The sequence below is a fragment of the Athene cunicularia genome (genome assembly GCF_003259725.1).
Source record: "Athene cunicularia isolate RWA chromosome 4 unlocalized genomic scaffold, athCun1 chr4_part3, whole genome shotgun sequence".
NCBI classification, from domain to species: domain Eukaryota; kingdom Metazoa; phylum Chordata; class Aves; order Strigiformes; family Strigidae; genus Athene; species Athene cunicularia.
In genome coordinates, this window is record NW_020799100.1 from 16,448,301 (window position 1) to 16,460,996 (window position 12,696).

At 44.5% G+C, this 12,696-nt stretch overlaps 1 protein-coding gene across 1 annotated transcript in view; it reads right to left on the reverse strand.

The window, feature by feature from the left end:
• Positions 1–12,696, reverse strand: part of ATP11C (ATPase phospholipid transporting 11C) — a 39,998-nt gene that overhangs the window by 2,301 nt on the left and 25,001 nt on the right. The window contains exons 21-28 of the mRNA XM_026848813.1: positions 12,373–12,475; positions 11,167–11,312; positions 10,718–10,777; positions 9,554–9,681; positions 7,019–7,154; positions 5,096–5,161; positions 4,176–4,279; positions 2,535–2,688 (exon numbers count right to left, since the gene is read on the reverse strand). Of these exons, the coding sequence (XP_026704614.1) occupies positions 2,535–2,688; positions 4,176–4,279; positions 5,096–5,161; positions 7,019–7,154; positions 9,554–9,681; positions 10,718–10,777; positions 11,167–11,312; positions 12,373–12,475 (897 nt within the window). The remainder of the gene's footprint in view (positions 1–2,534; positions 2,689–4,175; positions 4,280–5,095; positions 5,162–7,018; positions 7,155–9,553; positions 9,682–10,717; positions 10,778–11,166; positions 11,313–12,372; positions 12,476–12,696) is intronic.

Sequence of the window (12,696 nt, forward strand, 5' to 3'; positions counted from 1 at the left end):
GGGAAAAAGCAGGGGTTTGCCAGGCGAGCAAATCTAAAGAGGGGTTTTCAGGAGTTAGGCATTAGAAGGAAAAAAGCAATAGAGCAAGCAACACATAGCGACTCAGACAGAAAATCACCTTATTCACTCCAAGAAAAGCTGTGATTGCTGGAAGTTTGAGAAAGCATGAAGATAGTGGATGTTCCTGAGGAAGGAAGGCGCTTCGTTACCTAGTTCACAACAGCACAAAAAGACAGAAACTTGCAATACAAGAAAGAGAAAGGCAGAAACCAAGGAAAACAGAAATGCGCCTTGCAGTTAAAAAAATTAAAAAAACCCCAAACCAACAAAACATTACCAGATAGAAAATTTAATAAAGACTGAGCAGAGGCAATGCATTGTGTTATAGGGAACTCAGGGTAAAACCCAGCCCCATCAAGGTCAAAGGCAAACACCCATCGACATGGCCTCAGTCCATCCTCCCCTCAGCTGTCAAGGTGGGGTATCAGGCACTTAAATAACATCCCTAATCTTAATTTTCATTTAATGCTCCCCTTGGCAAACTGATGGTTTGGGTTTTTTTCCAGTATTAAGGTCAGGATTTTCAAAAAGGGTCTCGATTTGAAATCATCTACCTGTTCTTAGATACCTTTATAAATTAGGTGGCCGATTTTGGTGTCTGCTGATACAGACATCTAGAGCTGGTGTCTGCTTCAGGCATTTCATAAAGCTCTTGCTCAAAATGTACATTTAAATATGGCTCAGCCTGTGTTTAGTTTGGTACGCACATATGAAGAGACTTTTCTAGTTGACACTTACTTTGCTAAACGATTTCACAAGAGCCGTTTTTAACACATAAAAAGCACTCTTGAAAGCAAGTATTGCATGGGGGAATGGATCTTCTGGCCAACAGCTGAAGGCAAAAGTGGGTCACCTCTCAGGTGAGTTGGGGCTTGGAAACTCCCAGGTCACCATCCTCAAACCACCCTATGTCAGCAGCTGAGAGCAACCCGCTCCCAGCCTGTTCATCAATAGGGGTGTCAAGCTAGAAACTATTAAATTGTGCTTAACTGGAAGAAATTCCATGGAGCCTCAAAGAATTCAACAATGCTTCTTTTACCATCTCTATTGCTTTCAATGTTAATGGTTTGGGGTGGGTTTTTTCTGGCTTGCAGATACATGTTTTACCTCAGTGATACTGTGCCAAACTTGGACTTCAAATAGGAGAGGAAAACCTTTACTACTTCACTGGATACTTTTTTTGTTTAAATCAAGATAATTTTTAACTAAGGACCATAGATAACAAGTTATCCCAGGTGAGGAAGGTGCACTGAAACCTCATTGGGATGAAAGAGCTTCCAGAAGAGAAGTCTGTTTTGAACCTCAGTATTTCGAAGTTCATCCCATGGTTTCCTGGGACACAGTCAGAGCAGCTGGGCATTAGTCTGCCAGCACCATGGTGCTGGTCCAGGGCATGGCTGGCAGGGCAGAAGTCAGTTCTGCATGCTGCTAGCCCTGCGCTGGCCAAATTCTGCCGCCGTGCTCCCAGGCAGAGTGATGGCTAGCCCCAGCTACCTGCCAGGGAGCCACCCTGGCCCAAACCCCCAGAACGCCAGCATCTGCTGGGTGTTGGCGGGGAGGGGGGGGGACGACACACGATGCACACCCTGCTGGCCTGTGCCCCACAACTGCCTAAGGATGTGCAAACCTGATGGCAAGAGGCCATGGCTGGCAATTGGCTGCGTGCTGACCTGAGACAGGACTCGCTGATGCTGCAGGGGAAAAGGGGGGCTGCAGGAGGGAGGGGAGGCGCAGGGAGCGGTGTAGGCACGGCTGGGGTGAGCAAGGGCTGGGCTGCCCAGGGGAACGGTGCTGCAGGGATGTTCAGCACCTCCGGGTAAGCAGAGAGCAAGGGGCAGGTGAAGGGCTCAGCACAGTGCCTGTTGTGAGCCCAGAAGTGCTGGCATCCACCATTTGCAGGAGTGACAAAGAAAACTTAGGAGATGGTTTACACTTCTAAAACAAGTTCTACTCCTCAGCAGCAGAGGAAAGCTGTTAAGAAACCAAGCTGCTTCTGAGGAGAGTTAAGACACTGCAGGCTCATGCCATGGTATGAGCCCTCAGTTATTAAGGGGAAGTGGGCAGACGTGACAAGACCTGATCCTGTTGTTCCCCCTGCACCAGCACTTGAGGATATACCCAAAGGGAACATCACAAGTGCATTCTTTGACATAAAAAGAAGTAGCTTTTTTTTTTAGAACACAATATGGTGGGTTTGATTGGAAAAGGGTTACTGTACTTTTTTATAAGAGACAGCAGGTTTCCATCCAGTGAAGGCAACTAAGGAAAGGCACGGGTTGAGTCTCTCCTCACTACAGATCTAGGCGGTATTTTTAGATGAGCTTCTTGACATTTCTGGCATGCGAAAGAGCAAGATGAGACTCTAGAAAGCATTCCTCAAGACGTGAGTTGTACGTGGTACTGTTATAGGTTCATCTGGTGCTTAAGAGAGGTCTTCCTAAAAATACTGTGTAATGCATCATCTTGTTCCTTACCTGATGATTTTTCTCTCTTATATTTTTTAAAACTATTAGAAGAATTTCTGGGAAAAGGCTGATAAAGATCAGGAGAACTATTGCCAGCCACGTGGAAACAGAAGTCAGCATATGGGCAAATACAAAATACATTCTTTGCTGCTTCAAGAAAGGCCTGAAAAAGAAAGGACACAATTTCTTGTTAACGTGAATTTCCTAAGAAGGTCAGAATTAAAGGCAGATTCAGATCAAACTATTAGCAATAATGCCTCCCTTTCAGATGGAGATGGATACAGCCTGCACAGAAACAAACTGCCCATCCTTCTCTCCTCAATGCATCTCCTGCCTTGTACTGCACTAGTTCTGGAGGACTGTCGGGTCACCTTACACAAGGCATTTTACATCCTCCATATCCGTTTCATTTTGGGACAGGGAAGGGTTTGAATTTGCTACTATCACCAATTTTGCTACCATCTCTGAAAGATAAATTATTCACCCTACCAAAAAACAGATTGTTTTATTTCAACTTTGAACTTTGCTATCACTTCTGGTTTGCTTTTGATAGTGGAAATCCAGAGACTCCTGATCCCAACAGGTTATTTGCCTCTTCCTCCCTCCCTTGATGATGGAAGGGAACCGACAGATGCTTGTGAAAAATGCTTCATAAATAAATGATGACAAGAATCCCAAAGCAGTTGTTGCTTAGCATTAACTCAAAAATATCAAGCTATGCAAGTTAAACACACCAGCAGAAAACTCACATATTTCAGCGTAGAGATCTGGCTAGATCGCAGATCTGAATCTGTTGGTTAGGAACACTTAAGAGTTAAACAAAGACCGTGACCCCCAATTAAGCTATTTAAATCAGTTCCACATCTTGATTAGCAGGCTGCTGGGTTAAGGATGTAGCCAATAAGCCACGGCAGAATCCCATGGGATAGCAAAAGTGTAAAATGGGAGATACTGTGAACGTCAACATGAACACATACTCCAGTGTGGGAACTAGAAAATTAATATTTGTAATGTATTATTACTTGCCTGCTTTTGCAAAACATAAAACCCCAAATCCTGGTCACAAATCTATGAGGATTTCTCTACTCTGATCCAGGATTTCAGCAGCAGGATCTGTGCTTTCTCCTGCTTCTTTCTCCCTCTTAAGCTGACCCAGAGTGCTGGTCCTCTTTCCCTGCGTCTGCCTCATCTGTTCCTTCCTTCTGTACCACTGGGTTTCTTTCCACCACCAATTTTTCCTTTCCTATCCACAAGCACAAAGAGATCCTGAAAAATTTACCCTGGAACCTCCCAATGAAGATAAGGGCCTTGGCACCAGAAAAGACCCTGCAGGCAGAAAAGCAAACCATCTCTTGCCAAAGCTGTGCATCTGGATGGTGCTTTCAGGCTATCCCTTCAGTAGGCTGACAGCCCTCCTCGAACACAGCTCATCATGCAACAGCCCTCTTCCAGCCCTGATTTTTAGTAGGTGTTGGATGGAGAGATCATCCCTTCCCCTCACCAGTAGAGAAAGGAGTGTGGTTGCACACACCTCGCCATCCATAAATCTCTGAATAGCCCAAACGAGGGGATGCTGCAGCCATGCCCCTGCAAAGCCAGCGCTGGGCATTCCCTTAAGAAAACACCATGGAAAGAAGTAAAGATACTTGCCAAATGACTCCTCCCCAAAAGAACGAGAAAAACACATAGAAGGCAAGGGAGCCCCAAATCACAAAGTGGTTCATCCACGTCCAGAATCGGGTATCTAATGCTAGCTGCATGAATAAAAAAAGAAAAGACAGAACAGGCATTAGATGTAGAGTGTATTTGATCGTATATATTTGAAATTTCAGACTGGTTTCCCATTAAGGTTAAAGGTTCTCCAAACAGCTACCTCTCTGCATATGTGTACCAGGGAAAATATTTTCAGTATCTACAAATTGGCATAATGTCAACAGGGAAACAGTGAATTTCTAATTGTAACTGACACTTTTTAATAGAATAAATTTGATGCAACTACCGATGCTAAACAAATGTCTAAAGGTTACAGGGACTGTAATTGCCTCCTGCCACCACCTGCTGTCCTGAACCAAACATAAAAGACCTTTTGTAAGGTCTTATGCAAACCGTTCTTTCTGGAAAGCTCTGTAAAACAAAGCAGATTTGCTATTATTATTTGACAGATGTGCTTTCGTAATCCCTCTGGTGCTTAGTCGTGTCTGAAACAAGCTGGACAGACCCAAGTTCTCTATTACTCCTCTCCTCTTGCTGGAACTGAACACCAAGGGGTGAAAGCGTGGAGAAAGTCAACCATAACCAACTGGAGTTCTCAGAAGAGGGCAAAAAATAGGAAAATAATTTAACCCAAACAAACAATTATAGACCCGTACAGGCCAGGAATAGAGACCACAGAATACACAAAGGACAATGTTCAATAAGCAAGTTCTTCCTCTGTGGGAGAGAAGATTTAAGGGTGGTGGGAAGCATACTCATACACACTTCAACACATTCACTGCCTGATTTTACAGCACATACATGTGCAATGGAAAGTAACTGCAATAAGTGGCTGAAAAAGGAAGGAAGATCCTAACCTTCAGAGTGACGGTGAACACCAGCACGGTGAAAACAATCGTCCCAAAGGTCCAGTTCCCGAAAACCTGAAAAACACATTACATTGCCACAGGCGTCTGGGGTCCATCTCCTTGGAGAGGCACAGAAACAACAGTGAGGACAGGGGTGCAAGCAGGGACCGGAGGGGAAGGATGGGATGGAGCGACTGCTACGGGGATTGATGCTCGGAGAGGCACTGGGTGCCCTGCATGACTCGCCACCCACTACGCTACCCTGTGCCATGCAGTGCCACACAGACGGGTGACCCAGAGTTGGGACGGTGACAGGTACAACCTCCTACTAACAGCAATGTCGATCAAGGATACAAGTCATTGGACCACCTGTATTTCATGATTTCTTGGTAATTTACTCAGTTTCTGCTTTCTTGCAACACCTCTGCTCATCATCACGTTTTAGTCCCATTTGCAGAATGCACCAATGGGTATTTTTCCATCTGTTTTGGTTTGCAGATGCTAGTGACTACGCACAACAAAGAAAAGCAGATACTGTATATAAATCCAAATGACGGCAATGAATGGGAGGGATGCTTACCAAAGGCTGTCAAGATCTGAATGCATACATTAAAACAGAAAGTGAAATGTAAAAAGTTTTCAAAAAATGCAAAAAATTAAAGTCAATAGGAGCGAAAAAGGAGTCAATCAAACATACATGGATATTATGAACAATTGCTGGTAGCAGTTCTTACAGGAATAAGTGTTTACAAAACAGGACATAACCACAGATCTTATTTTAGTGCCACATACACTTGACCTCTGAAGGCATTTGCAGAACTTATCAGTGCTTCACGTTTTATTCAAATACAACCAGAATGGATATAAATACAGAAAAGCACTGAATCTACAATACCAGAGCTTGACTACATATAGCTGGGGCCATAAATGTTGGCACTGGTACAACGTATGCATATACATACATAAATTTCATCAACTTATCTCCAAGTGTTAGCCGCTAAAAAAATCTAAGGTTTTTTTGAGGGTCACAAGTGATGGTGTAAATAAGCTTTCCATCAGCTGAGACCTGATAATGTGCTGTGTAATCCCTTGGGGAAAGGGTCCTGAGATGGCCCAGGCCACCACATGTGGCAGCTACACTGCACTGATGCTTTGCTAAGTTAACCAGTAAAAAGAAAAAAAGAAAAAAAAAAAAGAAAAATAAATTTCTATCTTGTCCCCACCCCTCACCTTTCTGTACAAGTTAACCCGGAGCAGCTCCCACACCTCACTCATGTGGCGATACAAGCACTTGTCCCAACGCAAGAGGCACGAGCAAGCAGACAGCAGGGAGAAGAAGAACAGCCTGCTCATTCTGACAGCGGCGCTAACTTATGCTGGCTGCGAAACGGTAGCAAAACTCCAGCACCAGCCCTCCCCACCCTGCAAATCGTAGCCGAGAGCAGGTGCAGCACACAAGCAGCCCTGTACCATGTCTGCGCTAACAAGCAGCATCTTATCAAGGTGGGCTAATTCAGTTGCTTGTAACCAGCCAAACGTGTGCCAAATTTTACACATCGTGCTGGTGGAAAGGATGGACACTGCTCCTGCCTTGGGCCAATGCAATTGGGCCAATTGGGCCAATCCTGCCTGGGACCACGCAGAAGAGTGGAAGAGCTCTGTGCAAAGCTCACCAGGTTGGAATAAAACTGTGTGTAAGACTAGTTATTTTATCTAGTGAGTGTAACCAGCTCTGTCCTGTTTCCATGGAGATTTGGAAAACATTTTATTTCAAGCATTTGCTGCAGAATCACACCATAAGCAGGCTACACCATCGGACAAGACTCGAGACACACCACACAGATTAAGCGTGTAGATATTCCCTGCCAGGCATATAAAAGAAGCAGTGCACAGAAGAAACACTCATCATCTTTCTTTTTTTGGTGGCATTACCTTTCCGTTATCTTCCAATGATGAATTTTGAAAAAGAAAATAAACCCCAAAGAAAAACACAAGTCCTTCAAAGGCGCCCAGAAAGGTCCAGTACAGGAACGGCCTCCACTGCAGCATTGCATTATCTGAAACCTTCCTGCCAAGAGACAGAGGAACAAGAACATCACCACCACGTTTAGGATGAGCTGCAAAGCCTTATTGTAGGGGACAAGGAGATAAAACACAAATATGTGCCAGCGTACAGGACACGAACATTTACCATATGCAGCTGCTGGTCATGAGAAATCATCAGTTCAGCATATTAATTTGTTTTGTCCTTGCCTAGGTAACCTGGATTAAAAGTGGACAGCTGTAACACCATCCTGAGCCTCTCTGCAGCCCCTACACCACCCGTGCTACTTGACATTAACTGCCAAATTTTAAAACCAGGGCAATGCTAAAGAGCAGCCATACGGGATGCAGCAAACTGTGGTGTGTTTTCCTCTTTGCTGAATGCACAAACTCCTCCTTTGAGAAAAGTGCTGCAAGTCCCATTCCTGGAAGTGTGGGGTTTTTTTTTCTGCACAGGCTGAAAATAACCTCCTGAATCGTACGGTGGGTGTTTTTAACACGGGGGTTGTAGCAGGAGGCTCTTGGCTGAATATAGGATGAGATCTGGCATGAAGGCAGCAGCAGCAAATGGGTGCACTATGGGCAGAGCTCTGCACCGAGCACAGGCAAAGCCCAGGAGTGGAGGGCAGCCATCAGGGCAGGAGGGAATGGGGGGGGGGGAATAAAAGCATGTTTATGGCAAAAACAAAAATCCCCATTATTTTCCAATTTTTCTTCCTAACTATTAAAAGCAATACTATTTTCAGCAAGATCACCTGGCAAACCAGTGTGGTGCTGGGCTCCTCTACCTGCAGTTTCCAAAACAAAGCCCTACTGAATCCTATGCACGATGATGCAGTGACAATGCTCTAACGTACTGCAGTTGGAGCATGAGTAAGGAGCACAGATAAACCAGACTGTAAGTGGGTTTTATTGCAAGGAGAGAAAGTATAACCAACTTCCTCACTGCGAGCTCTGTTTTGCATTCACATTTATGTCCTGCAGCGCTCATCGTAAACAGGCTTTTTACAACACCTGACTAAAGATCTGCACTGCAGCAACTCAGCACTTCATACAGCAAAGGCACAGCAGTCATTCTGCATTCAGCAGCACATGCAGAGTCATGAATATTCAAACTAAAACTATCTAACTGCACAATTAATCTGTTTTCACTCAATGGACAGACTCCAGAGATCAGACAGCCCACCAGGCAAATGCACGGGGCCCTGCTGTTATTGATCTATGTTGCAAAATACTCAATTACCAATTTATTTTAAAATACATGCGGTGGCATTTTGCCATATGAGTGGAGGAACACAGAGATATAATGAATCAGGAATCTAAGTAGTTATTTCAGAAGCACCCATGTTCCCTTCCTAGCCCTACAGCCCTTGTTGCATTTGCTAATTTTTCTATGCCTAAAGCAATTTTGACACAATATCTTTAGGTACCTGCTAATTCCCTTTGTTGTACCTGCAAAAGCACAGCTCTTGGCTCTTAGCATGGCTTTGACACACACAGCTCCTCCACTGCTGAGGAGCATCATATGACAGCAACAGGGCTTGCAGAGGGCACTGGCCAGAGCAGCCTTGACCTGGTCTCTCTCCACAGGGGTGAACTTGGCACTGAGCTTACTGCCAGGCAACAATTAGCAACAACAGTACATGAACAGGGGCTTCCCCAGAAAAGCATCTTCCTTAGTCCTTGCTGAAGGGCTGCACCCAAGCACATATGCCTGGGCAGGGGTGGGAAGAAGGTGGAAAGCATCTCAGTTTCTGTGGGAGGCTGGAGCCTCTCCCCACTGCAACCAAGCAAAGCAGAGACAGTCTCCTCAAACTGTCCTTTCCCTGGGTAACGTGGCAGAAAACTCTGAGCACATGGATCAAAGAGCAGAGTTCCCTCGTAATAGGCTCTGATATGGGGATTTGGCCTGTGGAGGGGAAGCCTGGGGGAGGATATCCATTTAGACCAGCTGAGAAACTACCTGCCTGAGCTGGGCTTCAGGAACATTCGTCTTTCTGAAAATGAATGGATCTTTTTTCTCCTGAAAGCTAGATCTCCCCTCCATCCATTACACGTTCTGTCACGTGCTTGGCTCATGCTGCCTGGCTCAAAGCTAACGTGAATGAATGGTCTGGCCACACTCACAACTTGATTTTTCTTATGGATGAAGAATTCCACCTACAGTTTATTTTTTGAGACACAGCAGTGCTATTTGCTAGACCAGATACTGTTATGGAGCATAAATAAGTAGAAATAAGCAGTAAATAGGATATTGCTCAGCTCTAATGCAGCAGCAGTAGAGCCAGCAGGGAAGAAACAGCCTTTTCTGTATTTCCCATCATGACATGGGACAGGGACATCTGATTACACTCCTGGACCAACAGAACTTAAACCATGGGTAACCAAGTTGTGCAGAGGCTTTATCAGTCCAGTGCTACTTACATATACAGCTGAGGGTCTGAGGTCAGCGTGTCGATGTTGATATGCTGCTCCAGGAGGCTGTAAGCCAGGATAGGTAGTGATGTGAAGCAGATGTTGTACATGGTAAGATAAGCAGCATCGTACAGTGGCTTGAAAGAGAAAGAAAGGGTAACATGAGACAGAAATTCCACTTCAAAAGTCTCCCCACGAAGAGATTAAAAGTTTCCAGCCCTTGCTTCCATACGTACCCTATGGATTCATCCCTCTGTCATAGCCACACAGGTTAGTTTGATTTGATAGGGGTCACACTCCGTGCAATGCCAGGGGCCAAGGCACCTGCAGCCTGCATGGCCAGAACCCCGCTCCCACCGCTGGGGAGTTTTGTAACTGGCTGGTTTTTGTCTCTAGCTCATTCTCCAGAGAACTGTGATTAAACAGCTCTTATCACAGCTTTTCTGTAGCTGCTCTTGTGCTGCTATTTCTATTAATATACTTGATGTCTCCTGTGACTCCCTAAAGACTAGACTGTTTTAGAGTAACTATGGCTTTTTTTTTTTTAGAAAAAAAAAAGTGGTTCTGCCAAGACAAGCAGAGAATTATCTCCTATTGTTTACTCTTCCTTACTGTTACTTGAGCCCAGACACAAAAGCCAGTAAGTTGACCCAAAAGCCAAAAACTCTTCTCCAAGCACGAGTCCACTCATCACACAGATCTGTCCCTCTGATGCTCACTTGGACTAAGCAAGGCTCTGATGACACACAGTATGGACTTTTTTTTTTTTTTAAAGCTGTCATAAAAGAACAAACTGTTCTTCCCTTTGAGAGACAGCAGAGGAGAAAAGATGAGGAAGTCTTTGAAAGATTTTCTCTTAAAGAAAAGGAGAAGCAACAAAATCAGGTACTAACAAATCAGCTAAAACCCTCTCTCATTACTTCAGGAAGGTGCCCATCTGTGTTTGTGGGTGGTGGATGGGACAGGAAAGAAAGCAGGTTTTCTTTCATTTCAGTTATGGGTCTCAAAAATATTATGCTCTAGATACAGTGCTGAGCAACAAGGCTGGTTCCTACTGTCCTCTAAAGTGAGGTGAGGAAGGGACAGGACGCCGAAAGCCAAGTCTCTGCTAGGAAGCCTCATTGTGCCACTTGCTTTTTATCCTGGCTTCATAGACACGTTAAGGGAAGTTACCTGCTGTGAGAATCCACAGAAGAACTGGTATAAAAACTGCGGTAAAATGAAGCAAAGATTCTAGGGAAACAAAAGACAACCAGTTAGCACGGAAGCGCTTGACTTCTCAATCTAAATTCAAATAATTTTTTCCATTATCAGACACTAGTATCCGATATTGCAATATCAGACAAGTTAGGGCACTGCTTTCTACCAAGCACAAAACTAGTCCAGTGAGCAGTTAGTATCTGCAGAAGACACTGGAACAAAGTCATGCTCATATTTCCCTGTAAGCACTGTTTTCAATTGACAGGCTCATGGAGGAGACATGGCCTGTTCTAGGGAAGGAAAATGGAGTAATGGAGAAATACAGAATATTCTGTTCATTTTTTTTCTTGTTTACTATTGTTTTCTATTGTCAAAGAAATCCATAGTATAAAGAAAGAAATAGGCTGCACACACATCCTTACCTTATAGAAGAAATACTGTACAAGGTGTGCTATTCTCACATAATATAAATGCCCATGTGCTAGTAGCAATTTTCTTAAATGTTTAAACTTTGGCACAGCATAGTCGCTGTTTCTGGAAGCCTGCCGTCCTTCTTTGCCTTTTATACCTGGAGACAGAAACGTGGCAAGGGGTTAATCCCTAAGGGACTGGAATCTGGACCAATGCTACCCACCAGGTTTGTCCACATCACTATCTCAAGGTACAACAAAGGCCAAACTTCCCTCTCAAGAGCCCCAGGAGAGCAAAACGTTCATGTGCTGCAAGACTCAGCGTGGTTTTGGCTCCTCAACACTCAGACCTGCCTCTGGAGTTTTTAAGCTATATTTAGGTTGCTGTCTGAGTTCCTATGTAAGAGAGTGTGGTGAAGAGTATTTAAGCAAACCTGATAAAAGATAAGGAATTGGTTTCCCAACAGGCTTGCACACATCTCCCACAGTCTAGTTATTTCACTGCAGACGCTCAGCCTCCAAGACATCCCTGCAGAGCCGAGCTCAAGAAAGATAGTTTTGTTCACTGAAAAGCCACATCCAAACAAACTGCACTGGGACCCCATTCATTAGAGGGCACCGTGGCATTTCCAACAGCCTGAAATAAAGAGGTTGCCCTTTCTCTTCCATCAACCCTTCTTTAGTGGCATTATAAAAATCTCCAGTAACTCCTGTATCTGACACCAATCTGCAGAAAGGATAGTTTCCAGCCTGATGTCAGTCCTATGGACAGAGCAGACACAACATAACTGAGCATCAGCCCCTGGGAAACACGTGCAGATCCCCAGTGTTGAGTTACTAGCAGCTGCAACAAGTTAGCCCTAAAGTCTGATATTTTCACTGCACTGCCTTTGCAACAACTGCCCAGTTTGCTGGACATCAGTTTGCTACTTGTGTGGTTTTTTTGACCACCACCTTGAATTTGGCCACAGAGATTTTGAACACAATCTGCAGTTCATCACTGATAAAGACAGTGGTAGTATCAAAGGTGACCAGTATATGATCATCCCAAACATTTATCTGGAATCAAACCCCAGCTCCAAAGCAAGCAGGAAAAGACTTTGCATTTTTCAGTGGGATCAGTTTAGCCACGTGCAATCAGAAATACTGACTGTGCCTGAACAGTGAACCCCAGCAACAGCAGCAGACAGGTCTTAGGTGGGTTACCAGGGGTCTTACCTATTCCAACATGTGCTTCCAAAATCATACTAACATCATTTGCACCATCCCCTATGGAAAGTGTTATTGGGCTCCCTTTTGTGTTCTTCACCATTCGTACAATCTAAAAGATTTTTAAAAAGGGTATCAGCAGAAACTAAAAATTCAGTTTAAAAAACCTCCAGAGACCCCCACACTGTCCCACTTGCAAGAGTGCCCCAAGACAAACAACCACGCTTCTACAGCAGCAAAATAAATCCTGGAGAGTTCAGGTTAATAAAACCCCTTGTTACTTCCTTCTCAGTCACCAACCAGAGCAAAAGCCAAGATCCAGCTGCACAGAGC